The sequence below is a fragment of the Biomphalaria glabrata genome, chromosome 1 (assembly GCF_947242115.1).
Source record: "Biomphalaria glabrata chromosome 1, xgBioGlab47.1, whole genome shotgun sequence".
NCBI lineage: Eukaryota > Metazoa > Mollusca > Gastropoda > Planorbidae > Biomphalaria > Biomphalaria glabrata.
In genome coordinates this window covers 41,499,727-41,525,114 of record NC_074711.1, presented here as the reverse complement: position 1 = coordinate 41,525,114, position 25,388 = coordinate 41,499,727, and the positions used below count along the sequence as shown (strand labels likewise).

Genomic DNA, 25,388 nt, shown 5'->3' with positions numbered 1-25,388 from the left:
CATCCAATAGAAGCACTATAGCCAAGTACACACCCAGATTTACAATGTAATATAAGATTTGTCATTAAGAAAACAAAGTGGAACAGGAAACACTATAAACGCATTAGTAACAAAATGTCAAAAAGCATTTTACATAATCATATTTATATATAAAATATTTAATTGGGGATGAAGTGACCAGGGGATGAAATGACCGGGGATGAAGTGACCGGGGATGAAATGACCGGGGATGAAGTGACCGGTCACCGTTTAAATACTTCAGGCATGGATATCTTTCGAACTAAAATTTAACGTCTGCTTTTGATATAAAATATGTTGTAACGTTTTAACTGTTTGTAGAATTGTATTAAAAAATTAAAAATGTTTAGCCGAAGTATTTGTTTAAATGTATATATTGTGATCAATTATGATTAACATGTTCCAATATTTATCCACTGACACTTACTTTTTAAAAATTATCAGTTATTCCAAAAGTGCATTTTTTTTTCACTAACGAGTATCACATGGTGCGGACGGCACCCCGAACCCCTTAATGACGCCACTGTAATTTTGTCCGACACGTTCCATGTGTCATGTTAGTCAAGCATGTTAATCAGACACTTAAACTCTGCCAAGTCGTTGGTTTTCCTGGCTGATTCAGGCAACCCATACCATGTTCTAATAGCACTAGGGAAGAAGGAGCCCTTGTACAACAGTGTCCTAGCATAGACAAAAAGAAATGACTTATAAATAAAAAGTCATGTAAAACAAGGAAACATTTGATGTTCTAAATACTGCTACTCGGTCACCCAAATACAAATTAAAGTTCTATCGTACTGACTTGGGTTATCTAAGTTTTTATTCAGTTTAAAATACACTAAGAAATAATACAATTATGGGTTTTATTAGATAAGACTTCTTTATTGAATGTATTTCTGACTGGGCGTAAAATTGAAAAGCCTTGTCAAAACATTAGTAAAGACAAAATATTCAATTTTAGATTTCTTCAGAAATCATTTCCCACTGTCTTTACATTTTTTAGACTAAATTAAAATTTTGCTGTTTGAGGTCAGACATTTACCAAATCTGTAGACGAAATAGGTTCTCCTTAAGAAAACACATAAAGGTGATGTTGTGAGATATACTTTACGAAACAAGACACTACAAAATGTTTTCTGCTGCAGGAGAGCTCACTTGTAGCGAGAGATAGTCCACTATATGATGATATAAGTTTGCTACTAAAATATTTTATAACAATCTTCGAAATACTAACATTTATTGAGTAGAGTCCAGAATAAATTGGACATTTTGAGGCATGTGGGGGGGGGGGGCAAAGTCATAAATGTGGTGTCTCCGGTGTACAGAATACTTTTTTTTTATTATTACAGCTTTTATAGAGCGCGTTACTTTCATGCTCAGAGCTCATTTGTGGACCGGTGGGGGGGAGGGGGTATCTAGGAGTTGGTTTTCCGTGCTGCCTTTAGGCGCTCAGTAAACTCTGCCCGAGTCGGGTGTCGAACCTCGAGCCCCTTTCTAGGTAGCCAAGCGCACTTGGCCTCTCGACCACGCTTCCCACCTACTTCTAAACAGATTCTATATTACGTTGTGGCTGCTAATGCTTTTCAAAAAAAAAAAATATAAAATAATGTTAGCATTTTTTTTGGAATGTTGGTGGGGGGTTGGTGGTTGTTAATTAATTGAGAAAGCTGCCAACTCTGGGAGATCGAGATATGCATCAATGGGAAGAAATTCTACACGTAGTGCGTCTACATTATTAATGAAAAGCAAATCTGATTGGAAGACACTCTGACGTGTGTCTGGAATCGCCATCTGGTAGTTAACAGGAATAATCTGGCATTATGGGAACACAACCTTAATAAATGATGGCATGTTGTGTATCGGAACAGTTCGGAAGATAAAATACGAAGAAATGTTTTTAATTTTAATTTTTTTTTTATGAGTGTGACTTTCCATCAAAGAAAAAAACGCTAGACCTTACAAGAAACTTGGACGTCTCTCTCTATATATACAGAACATGTTACTAGATGTTACATTTATTTCATCTATTCAGCCATCGGTTTACTTCAATATTAACTCGTGTATACGAAAGTGTTATTTGTAAATATTCAACGCAAACTTTCTGCATTCTTCTTATATATCACTTGAAAAACAAAGCAAACAAATAAGTGTATAGGCTTATACCTGTTCTGTTATGTCTATTGAAATATTTTTTAAGGCTTTTGCTTTTTTGTTTTTTATAATGTTCACATAACAGATTTGGCAATCTGGATACATTCTTCCAGTGTTATGAGATGGGGGTAGGTTGGCATTATCATGTGATCATATCGTTTTGTTTGATAATAAACGAGTTTGTACCATTTTTCAATTCGTCGAATTATTAACATAACCTATCGTGAAGAAAAGGGTGGTTTAGCTTGTTATAGTTTTTATTCTGAAGAAATGGCTGGTTTAACTTATTATGTTTATTTACTGTGATGAATTATGTGGTTTAACTTACATGAAATTGTTTTTTACCAGTCTTGAACGTTTTTTAAAGCAATTTATATGTACAGTTACTATGTTGTGGTATGTTTTATCTTATAATAATAATAATAATAATAATAATAATAATAATAATAGTAATAATAATAATAATAATAATAATATGGAAATTATTGTGATGAAGGCTAAACATCAAATTGTTATAATGTATACAATGGGTCAGAGAGATATATCATATCTTATAGCAGTGATAAATTTAAAAAAAATAATGGCTTACATATACATTATATCACAAGTAGTCGACCGGCGGCGTAGCATACGCCGCTATTTTGCAGGGCCGGCATTACGGCACTGCAATCTATGCGGCCGCAGTGGGACCCGCACTTTCATAGGACCCGCAATTTCATAGGACCCGCGCTAATTCTAGGTGTATAAATTATTAAATTAAACCATTTTATAACTTATAACAGATTTCCTGCGTCCTCCTGTCGATTTACCAGGAGCTCCTGGAAATCTGAAATTGCAAAACATACGAAAAAGTCCTGGAAATATACGGAAATTATTAAAATATTTCGAAAACTCATACGAATCTACTGAAATATATAGACAAAAATTGTCATTTTGGGGTGTCATTCAAAATGGAAAATGCCAATCCTACGCGCGATAAAAAAAACGGTATTATGCAATACACGTAATTGTGGAATCTAGAAGCTTCTCGCGCCTAAAACTAATGAAGAATTACTTGAGGTCAACAATTCTCGTAGATAGATTGAAACATTTGGTAATTCTTTCTATTGAGCGTGATCTATGTAGGAAACAGAATTTTTATAATATAGAATATGACTTCGCTACACGCAAGGCTCGTAAAGTAATTCTGAATTAATAAAATGCAAAGACGAATTTATTTTCTAATACAAACTCTTAATTTTCACTAATTATCCGTATTCCTACCCAAACTTAGCCCCGCGAAATCCGTTTCGCATAGGGCCCCACAATGGTTAAGTACTGCCCTGCCATTTTGTTACAGGTGAATATTACTTGTTCTCCCCCCCCCCCACTCTTTTTTTTTCCTTAGGGTAACACTAGTCCGTCCCACTTGCAGAAATAAAAAAGTGATCTTTCCTTTACGTGGTGTCCAAACTCTTGAGCCATGAAGAGAATTGTATATATAGATATGTTACACTTCAAAATCCTTTATATTTTACCCTATTATAAAGTTCGTTTGCTGCATCTTGAGTTTGTTTCTCAAATATTTGCTTTAGTCCTGTTTGTGAAAGTGAACTCAAATAGACACACCCTGCTCTATAGAGTTATTATATGTACTCATAATTACTCATATACAAATAGTTGCGATATTTTATTATGTTTTAACGTTATAGGGTAATTTGAAAAATTTCTGCTGAATTAATAACATATTAATCTACTTGTTAAAATGTTTTTATACCAGGTGCGAGTAGGAAAATGTGTGTGTGTGCGTACGTGTGTGCCTATGCTTGAGAATAGGAATAAAAGAGGAGGAGGCTTGTACTATATTAAACAAAACAAAGTGAAGTTTATTTCCTCATTCGTCATGTGTACGCCGTCAGGAATGGAATATTGATGCTGGTCAATGAAGAACTGATAGTGGCTGCCCTATAGAGGAAACATTAAAAATATCTTCATCAAAAGCCAATGACAGATGAACAGTTGAAATTATAGTTAGAAAAGTTTATTTGTTGAGAAAGTCTGACAGATGCTCGTATAGACATTTGTGTCTTTGTACAAGTTGAAAGATTCATGCCATCTCCTTATGTTTTACATTTCTAACCTTTTTTTTTTTTTTTTTTGGGGGGGGGGGGAGGGGGGGGGGGTTGTATTGGTTTTTATTTATTCAATGGTTTTTTTTGGTCTTGTTTATTTGGGTTTTCGTAGGACTAGAGTTGTTCTGTTTTCTTTACAGCACTACCAAAGTAAAGTCAAATACATTCACTCCAACAATGGCTCGAGTAAGTACATTTTTCATTTTTACATTTTTCTTTTAAAAAGTTTCTAATAATCACGTCACTACTGTTATCAGCATAGAAATTTTACAAAGAATATAGAAAAGTAGGACATGGTAGAATATGTGCTATTGTTTTGACCAATTGCGTTGCCGGATTTTGGGGTTCAACCCCCCCCCTTCGCAAATGAACACCCCCCTCGGAAGGGGGGAGGGGTCCGAAGTTAGTGACTGATTTTTTGCTTTGATTTTGTTTATTTTAGGTGAGATTTTAATATTAAACCATCTCTTGCCCCAGCACAACCAATGGGGTTTTGAGTTTAAAACACCCCTACCAGGGGGTTTTGCAGTTAAATCCCCTTCTTCTATAAAACAAAACAAAATGTAAACGACAATCCCCAAATTCCAAGAGCACAGCTTAGGAAGATTTTGATTTTAAACCCCCTCCGAAATTTGCGATAAACCCCCTCTTTAATATAAAAAAAGCAATTTACACACTCACAACACTTTGAGCGTAGCCAAAGGGGTTTTAAGTTTAAACTCCCCCTTCAGCGGGGTTTGAAGCTTAAAAATACCTCTTCAATATAAAAAAAGCAAATTATCACTCAAAATTCTATAAGTGTAGTCAAAGGGGTTTTAAATTTAAACCCCCCTCCAGTGTGGATTGAAGCTAAAAAAAATACCTCTTCAATATAAAAAAGCAAATTACAATCTTAAATTCTATGAGCGTAGCCAAGCCCTGGGGGAGGGAAGTTTGAGTTTAAACCCCCCTCCTCCAGATGGCTTTTTTAAAGTTTAAAATCCCTCCAGATGGTACGCTCCTACAGAGCGTTTTGAGGTTTAAAACCTCTCTCTATAATATTATTTTAATGCAAACTACAGTCACCAAATTCTATGACCGTAGCTAAATGGGGTTTTGAATTTAAAAACAACAAACTCCAGAGATTTTTCAGTTTAACCTCCCCCCCCCCCCAACAGATGATTTTGACGATAAAACTTCCCTTTTCGATATAAAATATAAAACAAACTACAGTCACCTAATTCCAAGAGCGTAGTCTAGAGAGGTTACACATTTCTGGGCTCAATTAATAAAGTGCAGTGAATAGTCAAATAGAAAAACACTAGATGTGGCTCAACAAAGATGGATAAGACAGATAGTAGGAGTCAGTTATAGAGTTCGGGTTTAAATCAAGGAAATCCTATGCCGAACTGGGAGTCGACCCCTTAGTAAGGTTGTGACAGAGCTTTACGCATAATAAGAGTTGCGATGACATCCTAGTACAACTTGGCGCCACACTTTCATGGAGGTCCTCAGAGCAGGTGGGAAGAGGCTTCAGACATTACCAGTGACAGATTTTTGTGAAAAAAGCTTGACGGCAAATGCGCCGAACGGCGCGGGAGGGTCTAAGTCAGTAAAAATAGCACATTAGGTTTTTGAAATAAAAATTTTTAATAGCAGGATAATGCACTGTAGATACCTCAGAATATGCATTTTTTAGGCTTTCAAAACCCCTTCCCACCTCCCCCCCCCCCCCCGAAAAAAAATCCTGGCTACGCCGATGGTTTTGACTCGGTTATTTCTGTTTTAGTTCTTCTTTCAGACTAAGTTTGACCTTTAAGTTTCAGTTATGTTATGGAATGTGTGTGTGTGTTTCTATGGTGACGGTGGGAAGACAAACGGCTTTGTCGTCAGCGGTCTTAGGTAGGACAGACGACTCCATATAGCCAGACTGAAAAGACGAGTTATTCTAGTGAGTTCGATTTTGTTCAGAATACCATTTTATAGCATTACTTAAGTCTACTTGATTTCATTCTCAGGTTGAATTGGTTTACATTGTAATCAAAGTTATATTGAGTTTTGTTCACAGAAAAGTTTATTTAAGTTATTTCAAGTTTTATAAGTTAAGATATAATACGCCTACAGGCTACAGCAGTTGAGCTGTCTACCAGCAGTTTAGCTGTCTACCAGCTGTTTAGCTGTCTACCAGCTGTTTAGCTGTCTACCAGCTGTTTAGCTGTCTACCAGCTGTTTGGTGCTACAAGTCCACGACCGTCCACAACAAACTAAAAGAAATGTTGGAATTTACTAGAGTCTACTAGACTAGAAGAGTATTGAGGTATATATTTCTACATAAAACACATTTAATAAATACCCAAAATAAAACCTAACCATTGTCAAGATTGGCCGAAAGCGTAAGCGAAGCAAAAACTGAGTTTCATTCCTGCAAATCTTTTTATTTTCTGTCGTTGATTTCTCGCTGAAACCGGAAGTTGTAAACATTTAGACGTCAATAGGTTGAGCAGGAATACGTGAGTTGAAATTCTGCATTCACGCACACGAAAGATGATGTCACGAATTCTGGGATGTCCTGGATAGAGAAACAGCTGTCCCAGAGGTATAGCAGTTCTAGCTGTGCACTATAAGTTATTATTATTTATATTTGGTTTCAAAGGTTCTTAAAGCCATGAATAAGCTACCATTGTCTAAAAATATTTCTAAATGGTATGCGTCTCAAATTACTCTTGACAATGGTCCCCATCTCACCTGCTCTCGAAGTTAAGATATTGGGCCTTGCGAAAATGTTTCTACTGACAGTTGAAAGATAGAAGACGGATACCAGGCCCTTAAAGCCGGGACATTTTGGCAATTCATTAAGAAGTGTTCGTTTGTAGAGGAACCTCTGGACATATATCGAACACAAGACAGATTTTACATTTGAAACAAACTGTTTTATACAATCATATCACTTCTATCGAGCTCAAGTATCTAATTAACATAAAATAAAGTGTGTGCTACCAGGCACAAATGATAAATAAGTTTAATAAGATACAATTTAAAGAAAACAATTGGCCTAGTCATAAAGCAAACATTTTGGTGTTCGACATTTTTAAATGGTTCAATTTTTGTGTTTTTTCACATTTTTATTTTGGAGTTATATCAGTGGAAAATTAGAACTTTTAGGTTATTGTAGTTATTGTCTTAGTTTCCAGACTTACCTACGCAAGAGGTCAGAAGAAGACAGGTCCAGAGAAGAAGACATTTAAGTAATCCTTTGGGTTGCGTCATCAGAGACTCGTATGTTTCCATTTTACACTCACTGTGAGGTAATACAAGGGACTTTCTCCTGGAGGAATTCAAAGTCGCGGCTCATCTCTACAAGTAGGTTAAAGTTCATCGTAGTGTCGAAAAAAGAAACACGAGCTCCCAGGATTCATTGGTGAATAAATTAAAATCCATGGTGAAAAAATATATAGACTTTACATTGATTCAAAGAATAACAGAGAAAATAATATTTTTCTTCTTGTCGCTACTACATATAGCGATTGTCCTTGTCATTCTTTGGGACTTTATAGTTCCTTTTCATGGTGTTTCTTTTGGTGTGACCATGTTCACATTAATTCCATCCTGCGTAGATAATGATTGTGCTACCTTATGCTGGATGACAAGAATTCATAAGAAAATGATGCGTAGTCAAAGAGTAAATTTTCTGAAAGAACTTATCCTTCTAGCTCTTGACAGGAGGAACATGATTTTCTTTATTATCTGTAGTAAAAAAAGAGTAAATAAAATATAACGCTATATCTTATAATTCTGCGAAACAAATAATGTAAACATACAATAGAGTCTACAAAACAATAAATTAGAACTAAAACAAAGGCTTAGCTTCTCTCCCCTTGTCCTGATTCTAAAACAGTACGAGTTGTAAAAGTCTAACTCAGTGATTCCCAAAGGGGTCTATATAGACCCATAGGGTTCTACGAAGACTTCCAAAGAGTCTACGAAAGTTTAAAAGGGAATTGGGGGTCTATGAGATGTGCACGGGGGTCTACGATAAAGAATCTCAATTCAGCATGTCGTGACTTTAATTTTGACAATTGGAATCTTTTCATACACACATTTATGATTTGTACCTTAAGAAATCCTTACAATTTTTATCATGCTGATTGAAAGAAAAATTGTTTTATTTAATTTAATAACTAGATTTAAATAGTGATGTTTTGTCTAGTTATAACTTTAACAAAAAGAAATGTAGACTGTACAGCGTTAAGTATTTGAAATTGAACTTCATTACTTCCTTGTCAAACAAGCGAGTGTTAATGTGCCATTTTTTTATGATGCTATGAAACCAATTAAGCTGGCGGATCATTTGAGATGAAGCCACCCTGATGAAAAGATAAAGGTTTGCAAAACTTTCAAACACTCAAAGATAAAGTTCATAAAACACCCACAAATCTCTCTTTGGCCTCACATTGAGAAGAAGATGATTAGTGAGCGTTTTACTATATCTCTTTACTTTTAGTCAAATACTGAAAACCTCACACGATAGGCAAATTATTGATATTACCATCCGTTGAAGAAATTGTAAAAACAGTTCGACAAACTTATATCATTAAAAGAATTTCATGTTTGGGTTCTGTGGCCGGTGTCTTGTTTTGGGCCTCTTGATGAAGAGTGCAATTTTGAAGACATGGTTGGCATTCTCTGGTGACACTCCAAGAGGGCAAAAGTCAATGGTCCCAATTTTGAGCTTCTGGAACATATGTTTTCTCATTATGATGTGAACGGTTCTGATGTGAAAAATTATAGGTGGTCCTACCGGAATAGTTTATAAAAGGTGTCATCGAATGAGAGCTTGTCCATTTCTCGTTTGTACAATTGACTATTAGTTTCTTCATTTCTTCCAGATAGAGTGCTATGTTCAAGAAAATGCTATGTTCAAGTGTGTATTTGTTTTCTTACATTTGGCAAGTGTGTCAGCCTCTATTTCCTTCTATTTCAACATTGGAGAACAACATTCTTGCTGCTGTTGTTGAGCTTTACAATGTGACACAATATGTTTTGTACAAAATCTTTTGTATGTTCCTTCAGATTTTGTGGATAATTACATCCTAGCCCAAACCTCCCGACTGGAGATGCGAGCAGGCAAGGTGACCACCGAACGTCAGTCCAGGCTTCATGAGTTGTTTTATTCACTAGGAATCAGAGTTTGTCAAGCTTTGAAGGACTATTTTTATATCGGCCATGAAAAAAAACCAAAACTGTTTGATGAACTTGGCTGATTCGTTAGCATGGTAACTGTTAGCTCCAGTGCTGCTATTTCTTCTCTGTGTTTATCATAGAGCTCATTAGTTATAATGAACTTAATTTTATTAAATTATTTTTTCTCCATTGGGCCATTAAATGAGTATTCCAGCTCCTCCGTTTGTGGTGGATTTCTGAGAACCATCCATACAAACTCTGACCCATTGGTTGTTAGGGCAATGGATTTATAGAAGAGCTCACTAAATTCTTGAGCTCTGTTGGAATGTAGTCAAATATTTCTTTCTTCTTACGTAAGTCTTTGCAAACGACATATTTCTGCAAACAACATATTTCTCTATACAGCTGGCTGAGTCAACCTTGTCTGGTAATGATGTATTTTTTTTTCAAATTATTGTGGCTCAAGAAATTCACGAAAACTGCTCTTTGTAAAAACTTTACTGTGATACTTAAGGCACATTAATATTTAATGTTTTAAAGAACTACTTCATAATACAGCAAATCCCTATATGAAAAATTATCTCGTAGCAACGGATGGTGAGCTTGCAAACCTTTAAAAACAAAAATTTCCAATGTGTTTAGTGATTGTATGCTATACGCGTATTAACTGTTCTATAATGGGCTTTAATTTGTGCCTGTTAATAGATTTATTTAAAAAAAAATAGTTCAACTTAAAATGTAGTTTTAAATTATGTGTAATTTGAAATTGATGAATTTTCAAAAATTCAATATAACTTAAGCAGGGGGTCTACGGAAAACCAGAAAACATGGCAAGGGGTCTACGAGACAAAAAAGTTTGGGAACCACTGGTCTAACTGAACTCTTTTTTTCTCCAGTCCACCCACAAAAAGACTTAAGCATTTAGCACAGGGCAAAATCTCGTTGACATTTCACGGAAGAAGAATGGTTTAAGTGGCTCTGTCAATCATTTGGGGTAATCAGTTATCAATAGCTCTCAGCGACATTGTGACTGTTGTAACAGCCTGTTAGACATTGGCCATTGATTTTCTTTCTTCCAGTCTGGAGTGGAGCCTGCACGCCAAAGCTAGACACAGTTTTATATATATCCAAATTTTTTTACTTTTTTTTTTCATTTTCCGCATCAAGAGATAAATTTAATAAATATTAGACTTTGAAGGGACACTAGAAATGCATCAAGTGATCTTATAAAACATTGTTCTCTGAGAAATATATTATTCAACAAGTAAAATAAAAAAAATCTTTTTAGAAATAAAGCTTATATTGAGTGAAATTTATCAATTATTTTGAATCAATCATGTAATTAATTTTAGTAGACCTAAGTCACTCAATCATCTCTGAAGTCACATAGTCATCTCTGGAGTCTCAATCATCTCTGAGGTCACTCATTCATCTCTGAAGTCACTCAATCATCTCTGAAATCACTCAATCATCTCTGAAGTCAATCAGTCATCTCTGGAGTCACTCATTAATCTCTAATCCAGAGAAGGATAGAGTTTAACAAATAGTTACAGCTAAAAACCTTTCAAACACGCACACACAACGCATCCCATGTATTAGCACTGATATTTATGATTTGGGTCAAGGTCAGATAACGAAGTAATTTGAAAGAGTATACATATTTTTCCCGTCAAAATGTGAACAAAGAATTCAATTCATTTTTACCTTTTAATGGTCTATATTATGCTGTTCAAATCACACAGCAAAGTTTGTGGAACAATTTATTTCACACATTACTCTTTACAAACTGTTTGCAATTACAGCTGACACATCGGGCCATGTTCAAATCACACAGGAAAGTTTGTGGAACAATTCATTTCGCACATTACGCTATACAAACTGTTTACAATTACAGCTGACACATCGGGCCATGTTCAAATCACACAGGAAAGTTTGTGGAACAATTCATTTCACACATAACGCTATACAAACTGTTTACAAATACAGCTGACACATTGGGCCATGTTCAAATCACAAGAAAGTGCTTATCAAAAGCAATGACTGCTTCAGGGAAAATGAAGGATTCAAAACCTATTTGCATCGGTGTATATCTCAATATCTTTGTAGGTATCGGTGCTTGTTTGCATATCGTTTTGAGTATCGTTATGTGGTTGAATATCTTTGTGGGTATCGATGCATGTTTTGAATATCGTGTGAGTATCGTTATATGTTTGAATATCTTTGTGGGAATCGATTCATGTTAAACTATAGTTACGTGTACGAGTTTTAATATCTTTGTGGGTATCGATGTGTCTTTGAATAATTTGTGTGTGTCGATATTTGTTGGAATATATTTCTGTGTATCGATGTGTGAAACGCTGAGTGTATGTGTTGAAATCTATTAACTCTCTGCTAGACTGGGGCCGAATACATAAAGTTGTAAAATTGACTCAATTACTGGCTGAGATCTGGTTCTGAATGACTATCGCTGCTCACTGACAGGGTAACAATCATTGAACAGTGAGGTCAGTAGAAGTTCAAAGATATATTAGTGTAACATCGGGCGCTGGACACTTCACGCGGAACATCATTTGAGTTCATGTTATCTCTAGTTAAGATTGTTCTTATTCCAGTGAATACATACATTCGTGTATAACAATATTTCACAATTTCACGTTAGGTCTTGGATGTGAAATAGAAACTGAAGGAAACCAAAAGTCTGTATACCCTGAAGCACTGTGAATAACATGGAAGTCTTCAGTACAATGATGTTTAAACTCAACTTTAGTAAACCTCACTGTTAAGTACTGTGATGTTTAAACCCAACTTTGAAGACAGCACTATTATGTACTGTGACTATAAATCCGACTTTAGATTACAGCACTATTACGTACTCTGATAATAAACCCAGCTTTAGAAGACAGCACTATTAAGTACTGTGATGTTTAAACCCAGCTTTAGAAGACAGCACTATTAAGTACTGTGATGTTTAAACCCAGCTTTAGAAGACAGCACTATTAAGTACTGTGATGTTTAAACCCAGCTTTAGAAGACAGCACTATGAAGTACTGTGAAGATAAATTCAACTCTAGAAGATAGCACTATTCAGTACAGTGATATTTAAAATTTATTCAGGAGACAACAGCCACGACGAAAAGGTTTAGATCTACATGCTGTGGCAACGATAAAAACAGCCATTTCAAAAACAGTTTTAAAAAACAAACAAAACAAAGTCATTCTGGTTAGTTGTTTTTTGTGTGTTCTGTATCGCCTCATCACGCCCATAGCACGCCTCTATACAATGTAGAGTGGAGGTATTATGTATTGTGAAGGTTAACTCATGTAGAGTCTATACATTACTATCTTCTTATCTCCATCACACACACACAGACAAACACACACACACACTCATACTTCTAGACTTCTGACAAGCCTGACTGTGTTCCTTACATGCATCTGTGTTGTGGTGTGGGTGTCTTTCATGTTGGTTTTAAGTTAAGATTAAATGTCGCTAAAAAAAAAAAGTCAAACTAACCACAAAAAAAAGGGAGGTGTGTGACCGGTGTGTCACGGTCGAACTATAATATAATTAAAATTTTTTTTTTAGATGAGTTTGTCAATTGAACTCTCGTGTTTATGTTTCGAATGTGATCACAGCGCATTGAGTCTACCTTTTGTTTGTTAACAGCGCTTTATACATAGAATTATTATTATTATTGAACCGAAGAGCCGAAGTAAAGTCATAGTGTGTACGAAGGACTAACTTTTTGTTGTTGGCCGGGAGGGGGGGGAGCGAATAATTGAAAATGCTACTAGAATTAACGGGCCCAAAATGAGAGTGCGTGTATGTGTCGGGGGCGCATTATGAAGCGGGTGTTTCCAAATCAAGTCAAAAGTCTATGTCGGAGAAATAACGACGCACTGGTTAAAAAACAAACACAACAAAATGAGGGTTAGAGAGAGAGAGAGAGAGAGAGAGAAATTTACTTGATCTTGAAAGACCCGCTTTATAACGCGTCCCCAACAACTACACGCACACAAGTGTTGGGCCGATTTGAGAGGCTCTTCTGAGGCTTTCAAACAGCATCAATGTATTCATCAAGTTTTGAAAATCATCTTAGGATCGAGATTATCAATTCCGTTTCAACTCTTATGTAAATCGAATTATTAAAATTGAATTGTGCCAAAAAAGCTATTTAAAAAATAATTTTAAAAAGTTAATCCGCGAATTAGTAACTTGGAACCCTGACCCTCAGATTTAAAGTCTGGTGCTCTACCGACTGAGCCAACCGAGTTTGATAAATGTCTGAGTGAATTACGCACAACAAGTAAAATGATTCAAAGCAGAAGTTTAATCTTGTACTTTTCAATACGTCGGCTAAAAAAAGAAATGTTGGGTCGAAACTGCGAATACAAAATTGTTGTTGGTAAATTTAACCGCTGCGGTTTCGATCATACAAGTATCTTAGTTCTCCTTGAGCCAAGGGATTTGGTAGTTTCAGTTTTGTATTTTTTTCGTCCACGGCAAGTGGGAAAATTAGTGATGAGTGATACATCAGTTCGAGCCCTTACGAATATATATATAGATAATAGATGTTTCCTTGAAGCCTTGTTACGACTGAACTTGATGAAATCTCACAAAGATTGAACAAAAAGTTAAACATAAAAATGTATTCATACATTTTCAAACAGGAAAAGAAGTCGCCAAAATGTCTAGCACATTTGTTGGATGAATTAGAATGTAGAAAAACATAAGAACGCACTTGTTTCTTAGTAGACAGGGGAGGAGAGATGGAAACAAATGATTTATGGTGAATAACCTTCACTTACAAAAACAAAAATGTTATATATACATGTATATGTTTCATTGTTTTCTAAAACTTTAAACTATTATTTGTATGTTCTCAAGTAAAACAAAATGGTTGCAGACATGATACATATGGTCCAATATTAGATATAAGACGGTTTCGTTCTTCTTTCATTTCACTCCATCTCCCAGATATTAATTAGAAACAATTAATATTGGCGGGTGTCCAACAAACCAAACGATATTAGGCCGGAATAGCCACAAAAGAGGCATGCACCCCCCCACCCACACACACACACACTAAGTAGTAATTCTTCAGGGTGTTATTTTTAGTTATCAAAATCACAATAGCTCTAATTTATTTTTACTTTTTTAAATCAGTTGCTAATTTCTAAACTTTTGTCACAAAGAGTAGAAAATCCAACCCCAAAAAGCCTCATAATCAGGTCAGGTCAAGCGAAGTAATCTGTGCCATCATTGCCCCTTGTGCCTGATCATTGTTAGACGCATAGTTAGTATTTTTAGTTTATGTAGAGACGCCCCATAATGGACGGATTTTGAACGCGACTAGTGACGCTAAGACTTAGTTGGGTTAGAGGCTACCTAGAGACAGAAAATCAGTTGGTGATAGGATTTCATAAGGGTAGGACGTTCCTTATCGACAGAGACATCGACTGTGGCCTTTTTGCTACATTAAACCATCATCTGTATTGTTCAACGGTTTTTGGACTTAGCTTCTTCACTTGTTACCTTTTGTGTGTGTGTGCCTACGTCTTAGTAGTTAGTCACAGTGAATACACCCGCACAAGAAACCCAAACATCTCCAGTGTAATGCTGTTGAAGTCAGACAGGCATCACTAACTACAAGACAGATAGGCATCACTAACTACAAGACAGATAGGCATCACTAACTACAAGACAGATAGGCATCACTAACTACAAGACAGATAGGCATCACTAACTACAAGACAGATAGGCATCACTAACTACAAGACAGATAGTCATTCATCACATCAGTCAATTGTGTTTTTACGACTTTGTGATCTGTAAGTATTAAGACCGAGGTTGGGTTTAGTTGATATAAATAGAACTCCGTGAGATACACGACACTTTATGATGACATTAAACGGCGTCACATTTTGTGTTGAATGTGAAATGATAAAAAAGTTTCATGGACACTATCATGGAGTAATAGGTGTCAAGGTCAAGGTTGTTTGAATTGTATACTCCATAGGTGTCAAGGTCAAGGTTGTTTGAATTGTATACTCCATAGGTGTCAAGGTGAAGGTTGTTTTAATTGTATACTCCATAGGTGTCAAGGTCAAGGTTGTTTGAATTGTATACTCCATAGGTGTCAAGGTGAAGGTTGTTTGAATTGTATACTCCATAGGTGTCAAGGTCAAGGTTGTTTGAATTGTATACTCCATATGTGTCAAGGTCAAGGTTGTTTGAATTGTATACTCCATAGGTGTCAAGTCAAGGTTGTTTGAATTGTATACTCCATAGGCAACATGTTTACAATTCGAGAAACAACAGTAATTTCCCAATAGAACTAAAAATAGCCAAGGTTTAAATATAGTGCGGGTCCATTTGTTGAAGTTATACTAGTTGAAGTTGTGGTTGTATCAGTTGAAGTTTTGTTAGTAAAAAAAATTAATTTTATCAAGAGGTTTAAAATCAAGTCAGCGTCGAATTGAAAGTCTAAGTAAAGGTTTGGAAGAAGTGGAATAAAGAAGAGAGAAAAGTGAACTATAACTCTCGAAAACCCAAACTCTGAATCTTCTCTATAGGAGAGTGACGAGAGTTTAGAGCTAGAGTGTAGAATGAAACTTAAGAACAAGCAGGAAATAAAAAAAAATTAATGGAAATTGATTAACCATCAGAACAACAGAAAAGTGAGAGAGAAAGGGGTGGGGGGGTAGAACTTAATAAGGAGAAAATAGTCAGACAGACAGACAGACAGACAGACAGACAGACAGACAGATAGATAGATAGATAGATAGATAGATAGATAGATAGATAGATAGATAGATAGATAGATAGATAGATAGAGGTTTGAAATTGAGAGCAAAAAAACAACTTACTAGAATTTTAGCTGAGTTCTAATTACATGGGAGACGTGTCTGTAATTACATGAAACGAAAATAAATGATCCATTATTAAAAAAAAAAAACGAGCCCCTACCCATCAATAAAGATAAGACAGTCTCCCAACTTAAAAGCATCAAACTCCACACTCCCAGGGCCCAAGTTTAGATGTTTTCTCTTTAGACTTGCACGTCTCTCTTAGCAGGCTATTGATCAGATTGTTTGCTTGACTACAGACACGATGTAGACTTGGAACCTATAGCCAGACTACACTCTGAGAATAGTCAAAGTCTATTTATCTATTTCTTCAACAATATGACTACAAATTAATCTTATGACAGCATATGAAACAATAGAAATGTTGAAATAAGGGTTAAAATATCGGAGTTGGAATTTAGTGACTGATTTTTTGCTTTGATTTTGTTTATTTTAGGTGAGATTTCAAAACTAAACCATCACTTGCCCCAGCACAGCCAAGGTTTTTTGATTTTAAAACCCCTTACCAGGGGGTTTTGAGTTTAAAACCCCTTACCAGGGAGTTTTGAGTTTAAAACCCCTTACCAAAAAAAAAAACCCCCCCAAACCCCCCCCCCCTAAAAAAATTCTGGCTACGCCCATGCAAACGAATATTCAAATGTGATTAGAGTAACACCTTTAGTAAAATCACTAAATGTATAAACCCTTCAGGCGAAGGCTTCAGGATAGGAGACTTATAAGTAAAGTAGCAATTATACATAAAACTTAATTTACAAAGAGAAAAACAAAACCTAATAAAATACTCAGAAAGACACAAAGATAGAGGCACATTTCTTATTCCTTACGCTAGAACAAATTCATACTAGTGCTTCTTCCCCAGTGCCATTAGAGAATGGAATGGGTTGTCTAAATCAGCAAGGAAAACCAACGAATTAGCATAGTTTAAGTCAGTGACTAACATGCATGACTTGATTGACACATGAAATGTGTATGACGTAATTATCTTCTTTTTTGAAGAAACGTCTGTAATATATAAGATAAGATAATTGTGCACATTTACAACTGTACCCATGTATAACTTTGAACATTATAATTTCCAAGCTAAACCATGTTATGCACTTTCCCATACAGTTCTAAAACGGGACTAGACAAGGGAGACCAATCAGTTCCCTATCGTCTGCTGCCCATAGCCTGACCATTAAGTCAAGGCTGATGTGTGTAGCGAAAAGTTGCCGAGATCTTGTTAGTTGATTTGACAAGATGTACTGATGCTATTAGCGTCTGCCAACACGGCTGGGTACTGGGGGGGGGGATGAACTGAAAGTGACAAAAGGCGGGGGGGGGGAATAGATTCATGGTTTGTTACTTCTAGAGCCGGACCAAAGAGTCAATGTTCTCGAAGAGAGGTGTCGACCAGATCACAGCTACGTGTAAACATTAAAACAAACTCGAAGTGAGGTGTCGACCAGATCACAGCTACGTGTAAACATTAAAACAAACTCGAAGTGAGGTGTCGACCAGATCACAGCTACGTGTAAACATTAAAACAAACTCGAACTTACGTGTCGACTAGTCACTAGATCACGGCTACATGTAAACATTTTAAAAAAAAAAAGAAAGGTGAAAGTTAACATTCTCTAGCATCTGAAACTGTAATTTAGTAGTAAATAAGATTTATAAATATAATAAAATCGATGTGCTGAAAACGTCAATGTTGTGATAGAGCTGCCTACAAATAATGCGGTTCTAAGGATCTAAAAAAAAAATTGTGTATAAGAAAATAAAAAGTAAAGTACCTCTTTTCAGACCTTGCCATCTTTGGAGAAGTGGACGGGGGAGTCACGTGGCCAGCCAACGACCAACCCACTTTTCTTTTCCCAACTGAAGTCGAGTAGTCATTAGAGATGGGTGGCCTCAGGGCCGTCCTATAAATCCCGAATTTAAATACCAAATCTTAACAGGGATTCGAGCCCTACTCCCTCGGTTCGAAAGCCTAGCGCTTTACCACTCATCCCACGCCCCCTTCTTTTTGTGCATATCATTGTTTTAAAAACAAACAAAAACAAAAAAAGAGGTTTGACCGTTACAAGCTTAGTTTTTGTGAATATCCTTGACACGAGAAGTATCTTAACTCACGTCTTAAACAAAAGTTGTTTTTTTTCTTATCCTTTCGACTTCATTGAGGCGAAGATGATTAACAACAACTACATGGTACAAGTCATACTCACATTTATGTTGCCTTTGTTTTCTTTTCTATATCTTAGTGCCAGGACTTTTTACAATTTCAAACTTATTCTCAATCTCTACTCCATTTTAAATCATGATGCATAACTCTAGTGAATGTTTTCTGTAAAAAATGGCTTTCCCTGTTATGTTTATTTTCTTTTACCCAAAGACTGAAAAAAGAAATAATCCCGCATGTCAATTTCTTTAGACCTTTACAAATCTATCAAGTCTACATTACATACATTTGAAATCGAATTCAATCAATGACGAAAAAAAAAACAACAACCCTGCCCCGTTCTCTTACCGGAAATAAGCTGCGAAATAAATGTTGGTCTCATTGATCGACCCCTGGAATGTATTTCGTTACCCGGGCTCTAGCAATGTCCAGGGTACAAGTCTATGTTCACTAGGCGGAATGACGGAGCGAAACAAAACTAAAGGAACTAATTGGTGAAGAGAAGAAGGAAGAAGCGATGTAATGGAAGTAAAGAAGAAAGAGATGGTTCTCAAATATTTGTGTCCGTTACATGGGCGTAGCCGGGGGGGGGGGGGGGCCGAAATGACGGATTTTATTAACTGATTTTTTGCTTTGATTTTCTTTATTTTAGGTGATATTTTAATACTAAACCATCACTTGCCCCAGCGCAAAACAAACAAAAAATAATGCAAATGACAATCCCCAAATTCCAAGAGCATAGCTAAGGAAGGTTTTAATTTTAAACCCCCTCCGAAATGTACTGTAAAACCCCCTCTTCAATATGCAAAAGCAAATTACTCACTGAGAATGCTATGAGCATAGCCAAAGCGGGTTTGAGTTTAAGCCCCCCTTCAGCGGGGATTAAAGCAAAAAAATACCTCTTCAATATAAAAAAAAGCAAATTACACACTAAAACATCTTGGGCATAACCAAAGGGGTTTTAAATTTAAATCCCCCTCCAGTGGGGTTTGAAGCTAAAAAAAATACCTCATCAATATAAAAAAAGCTAACTACACACTAAAAAATCTTTGAGCATAACCGAAGGGTTTTAAATTTAAACCCCCATCCAGTGGGTTTTGAAGCTAAAAAAATACTTCATCAATATAAACAAGGTTACAAAGACAAATTGTGTGGAAACACAAACTTAAAATCGGCCCCCGAAGTGGTCCTCCCAGGCAGGCTTCAATATTTTCAGAAAGAACATTCGAATGAAATTATATCAAAGACAAATGAGAGATAAGAATGGAGAAAGAAGGTTGACAGATCTTGTGTGGTGCCCCAACGGTGCAGCAGATCAAAGGATAGGTGCAAGTGAATGCAAAGTTAGATGTGAACCTGGCCTAACTAGTTCCCCTTTTAGACCTTGTGGTCTATAGGGCAGATGATGTAAAGTTCATCTGTTTTTGTGGCCTACGGTTAACGAGGGTGTCATGTAGCCAGCACAACGACCAACCGCCTTTACTTTTCCCCAACTAATGTCAGGTACCCATTAGAGCTGGGTAGACTCTGAGGCGCCCAAGGATTCCGAAGTTGAATATCCCAGTCTTCACCAGGATTCGAACCCGGGACCCTCGGTTCTGAAGACAAGTGCTTTACCACTCAGCTACTGCGCCTCTCCAGGCCTAACTGAAGTCTTATAAATAATTTAATTGTTTTGAAAAGGCTCAATCTCTTATTCGAATCCTCAAAAAAAAAAAAAAATTCCGTTATAAAAAAAAAATGTTGAAGAAAATAAAGTTTATAAGATTACTATTCGTTTTAAGTTGGGTCTAACTTATAACGCATACTAATTAGCTTTTTTTCTTTAAAAAACTGCTTGCATAACTGATTTTAAAAATTAGATTTTTCGCTTTCAGGAAAAAAAAAGTAGCCGTTGCATCAGAACTTTGAATGGTCTAAAATATTGTGATGTCGGATTTTCAATATCTTTTCTAGTTTACGAGATCTAAACGGGACGGACAGACAGACGGACATTTCACACAAAACTAATAACGTCTTTTCCCCTTTCGGGGGCCGCTAAAAAAGCAAAATTACACACTAAAAAATCTTTGAGAGTAACCAAAGGGGTTTAAAGTTTAAACCCCCCCTGGTTTAAACCCCCCTTCAGCGGGGTTAGAAGCGAAAAAAAACCCTTCTATAAAAAAAAAAAGCTAATTACACACTCAAAATGCTATGAGCGTAGTCAAAGAGGGTTTTGATTTTAAACCCCTCCCCCCTTTATCGGGGTTTGATGCTAAAAAATACCTCTTCAATATAAAAAAAATTTAAATTACACACTAAAATTCTTTGAGCTTAGCCAAGCCAAATGGTAGTTTTGAGTTAAAATCCTCTCTTCCAGATGGCTTTTTTTTTTTTTAGTTTAAAACCACTTCAGATGTTTTTGAGTTTAAAATCCCCCTATAGAGAGTTTTGAGGTTGATAGCCCCCTCTTCAGTATTATTCTAGAGCAAACTACACTCACCAAATTCTATGAGCGTAGCTGAATAGGTTTTAAAAAAAAGTCCAGAGATATTTTAGTTTAAAACCCCACAACAGATGATTTTGACGATTAAACTTCGACAAAATGAATTACGCATAATAAGAGTTGCAATGACATGGAGGCCATTACGAGGAAATCGCAAACAGGAACATCCTAGTACAACTTCACGCCATACTTTCATAGAGGTTCTCAGAGCAGGTGGGAAGAGGCTTAAGACATTGCCAGTGACAGATTTTTGTGGAAACAGCTTGCCGCCCAATGAGCCGAACGGCGCGGGAGGATCTAAGTCAGTAGGAATAGCACAAGTTTTGAAATAAAACTTTTTAATAGCAGAATAATGCACTGTAGATACCTCAGAATATGCATTTTTGAGGCTTTCAATACCGGAAATAGTGGTTGGCGGCGCTCCCCCAGATCCCATTGCTATCAAGGGTGGGGAGTCTATAAATTTTCCACTTATTCCAGGAAGAACTTATTCTAGGGTATAATAAACGTCTTCCAAAAGAATGAAGAGTCAGAATGTAATAAAGATTTATTAAACATATATATACACACACACGTATATATATATATATATATATATATATATATATATATATATATATATATATATATATATATATATATATATATATAATAAATAAATATAAATAAATATATATAAATTTCCGCGGGGAGGGGGGTTGAGGGGGGAGAAAAAATCCCCCCCCCCCCCCCCCCAAAAAAAAAAAAATCCTGGCTACGCCCATGGTCCGTTATCTTTGGCCATATTCTGTTGTTTTTTTTAAATATATTTTTAATGTATTGATTGTATTTCTCTATCTTCTATGCTCCTATAACAAACTCAGTGCGCTCTCGTAGAGTCTTTTTGTGAACATTTGTAGATTGAGTATCGGGAAGAATGTTTGCACTCTGCCTTTTGATATTAAGCAAACATAACTCAGGTCAAGTCAAATATCAATTTTAAAAATTCCTGGTCTATATTGAGATTCGAACAAGCCCCCTTTCTAGTTAGCCATCGGTTTATGCCACACATCTGGTTTTATTACAAAGCTTATATATTAACTCAATCCTTCTTTCTGTCTGGTACAGATTTTGTACACGTTATTTCTCTCCATTGTGTACAGGTTATTTCTCTCAATTCCCTTTCTGGAATACAAACGTCCCATTATCTATCTTTGACAATGACATGTTCTCACGTGACTGATAATAAATAAAATTATGGCTTTTATATAGCGCTACTTTCATGCTTATAGCATGCTCAGAGCGCTTTGTTCCAATCTCAGTTGTGGACCAGTGGGGGTGGGGATATCTAGGAGATCTAGATCAGTAAACACAACGCTGCCCGAGTCTGGTGTCGAACCTCGAGCCCCCTTCATAGGTAGCCAAGCCAAGCTAAGTTCAAACTTAGCCTCTCGACCACGCTTCCCATAGCACCATACCGAGAGAAGAATATAAAGAAAATATCTGTACAAAATGTTTCAAACTTCATTATTCATTGAAAGCAATGAAGTTGTAGAAATTTAGTGGGCAGTGATTATGGGCAGTTCTTTATTAGTAGTAAGCTTCTTTGTGGCCCATGTATTAATAGATCAATGGGAAGGTTTGTTCCAGAGGTCAAAAAGAAAAGATATCTTCTTTTCCAAACCTTTGTCCAAATGGCCAACATCTACTAGATGATTATTTAATCACAGATAATTTTTGGGTCGGGTAGGAGTCAGGGTCAATGAGCCATTGCCCAGGCAACTTTTTACGAGGCTCAAGAGAACGATATTCGTACTCACACAATGACCATTTGTAAGTCGCCACCTTAGAATGGAATGCTCAATTGTCCATCTTTCTTCCTTACCATCTGTAATGCAATGGGTACTTCACAAGCCAGCTCGAGGCTCCCTGTTTGACTATCTATGGCGGGACTTGCCTCTTGCAAATGTCACGAGGATGCCACAATGAATGGCGGTAAAATACTACATCCAATAGAAGCTGCCATTAATTTGATTCAACATGAAACAAGATTTAATTGGCAATGGTTAGGGTTATTTCAAAGAAGTGCAGTCTCGCCAGGACATTTCTCCTATCTTTGAGTAGATGTTGAATGACAATGTTCACGCGGCCCGTATTCAGACAGGTGACAAGCAGGACCACGTGCATTAGGTTAAAGTGGCAATCATGATTGAAATGAATATTTTGTATACAGGGAGGTAGGTTTTTGTTGCTTGCAGTTGAAAGCCTCTGTGTGCCTTTTCGTACTGAAAATTTCGAAACTGTCTTACTTGAATGGCGAACACATGTGTGGACCTGGCGGTTGGGCCGCCTAAGAGTTTGTTTGATAACCCTAACTTCCTTTGCAATATTGTTTAATCTAAGTTCTTTAAAAATTGTGATTCTGTACTCAAAATGTATTTCCATTTGAGAACCAACCATTTAGCTACACGTGATAGGTGAATGCGGCAAGTGGTGTTGATGTATCTCTTCTTTCTTTGTTTCCACGTGAATTGACTCTCTAAATGCACAAATATTTGTTTCCACGTGAATTGACTCTCTAAATGCACAAATATTTGTTTCCACGTGAATTGACTCTCTAAATGCACAAATATTTGTTTCTCTATTCTAACTTCACCACCGAGAAAGTCAAACCATTTGCTTTCTCTGGAAGGTCTCCCTGGAACATTTTATTTATTTCTATGATTTCATTTTGCGTTTATTTCACCTCTCGGTCATAATTAATTCAGTCCTCGGTTACGTCTGTTTCATACTGTTACAACATTGCAGATCAAAGAAGTCCTATATTAGGGGTTCTCAGCCTGTGGGTCACGAATCCCTTGGGGATCGATTAACGATTTGCCAGGGGTCGCCAAAGACCATCGAAAAAATGGATTGTTTTGTCTACTCTTCTATTGCTGTGTGTGAGAGTGGGGGGGGGGGGGGTCGCGAAAGAGTGGGGGTATTGTAAAAAGGGGTCGCCGAGCTTAAAAGATTCAGAACCGCTATCCTACATAGTCAGAAAGATTCTAAAGCTTGTGGAGAACTTCTATTAATTACTTAGTCAGAACATAATCCCATGGCAGAAAATACAAGATCAATACTGTACTGAGTAAACCATTGGTAGATAAGTCTTTCTGGATTCTTCTCTCTCATGTCAAGATAACTTCATTACATAATTGCAAACATTGTAAAGAAGATGGCAAAGTGGTATTTTTACACTTATACTTGTAGGCGACCCTTGTGGTCTGTCGTAACATGTGACCGCGAATTAACTAATAAGAGATTATTGCTACCATCAACAGATATTGTTAGAGAAAAATATAAATATTTGTAATTTTTCTCTTATTGAATCAAGCTAGTGTCAATAATTAAATATTGCGTAACACAAACTTTTATAAAAAATTTGTTCTAACAATGGTTAATATAATATGGATGTGTATAGGCATATATATATATAGATAGGGCCTACTTGATTTTTCTTCTTTTATGCATTGTTCGTCAAAAGGGTTAAAAGCCTGAATACTTCCTACGGTGTGTCCTGATTGAATGCTTTACATCAATTTCATTGGAGACAAATGTGTTGGTAAATGTTTTACATGTTTCGGATGTTCCTTCAAAGTTGAAGATAATTACTTCCTAGTCCAAACCTCCCGCAGGACGACGAGGGATGGGAGGGGGAGGGTTTGAACCCTGGACCATTGATAAATCTCAACGACAGTCCAGCGCGCAAACCACACGGCCAGGCAACGATCCAGAAAAAAACAGTAATAAAAGAAGATTGACATGAATTTGTTATTTTACTTCAACAGCAGAAATAGAAAATTCAAGAACAATAAATATAGAAAAATTTAAGTAATATAAAGTACAAATTTGAAATATCTCAAAATATATATAGTTAACATTTTCCCCTTACAAGAACCCGTTTGGGCCCCTATTGGTCGTGGGCCCCTTCGCGCCCTGGTTGCTACGCCACTGCTTCCTAAATATAAATGAAATTATAGACTTGACTAATTAATATTTCATCGTTTCATTTGGGGAAAAAAAAAGAAGACAAAATATAAATATAAATGTAGATAAAATAAAACCAAACCAACACCTATGAAAACTAAACAGAGCAAGATAGCATCCCTGACATCCACCAGAATCGTACCACTGTAAGTATGTCTCACTTAGCATAGTGACAACGTATCTGTGTCCTGTATCCCATTGAAACTGATACATGCCTTTTCCCAGGCTGATAGAGTGTGCGTGGCTATCTTAGTCAATGTGATATCACTAATTGTTTTCGTAACAGACTTTGCTCGTTTCATTTTGGTGTTGACATTGTTACAAAGCTTATATCCACTCACTCTGTCTGTCTGTCTACATTTTTTTTTACAAGTTATTTCTCCCATACTATTAATTCTTGTATCGGACAAATCAAGAAAGAATA

At 36.3% G+C, this 25,388-nt stretch overlaps 1 protein-coding gene across 2 annotated transcripts in view; it reads right to left on the bottom strand.

The window, feature by feature from the left end:
* The window catches only part of LOC106072402 (uncharacterized), an 89,322-nt gene extending 64,206 nt beyond the window's left edge, over window positions 1-25,116 (bottom strand). The window contains exons 1-2 of one of the 2 annotated variants that reach the window (XM_056037043.1): window positions 25,053-25,116; window positions 7,457-8,003 (exon numbers count right to left, since the gene is read on the bottom strand). In XM_056037043.1, the coding sequence (XP_055893018.1) occupies window positions 7,457-7,547 (91 nt within the window). In that variant the 5' untranslated portion in view covers window positions 7,548-8,003; window positions 25,053-25,116. Of the gene's footprint in view, window positions 1-7,456; window positions 8,004-11,144; window positions 11,255-25,052 lie in introns of those variants that run through there. The other variant, XM_056037036.1, reaches the window with a different exon arrangement.
* Window positions 25,117-25,388: the final 272 nt, after the last annotated feature.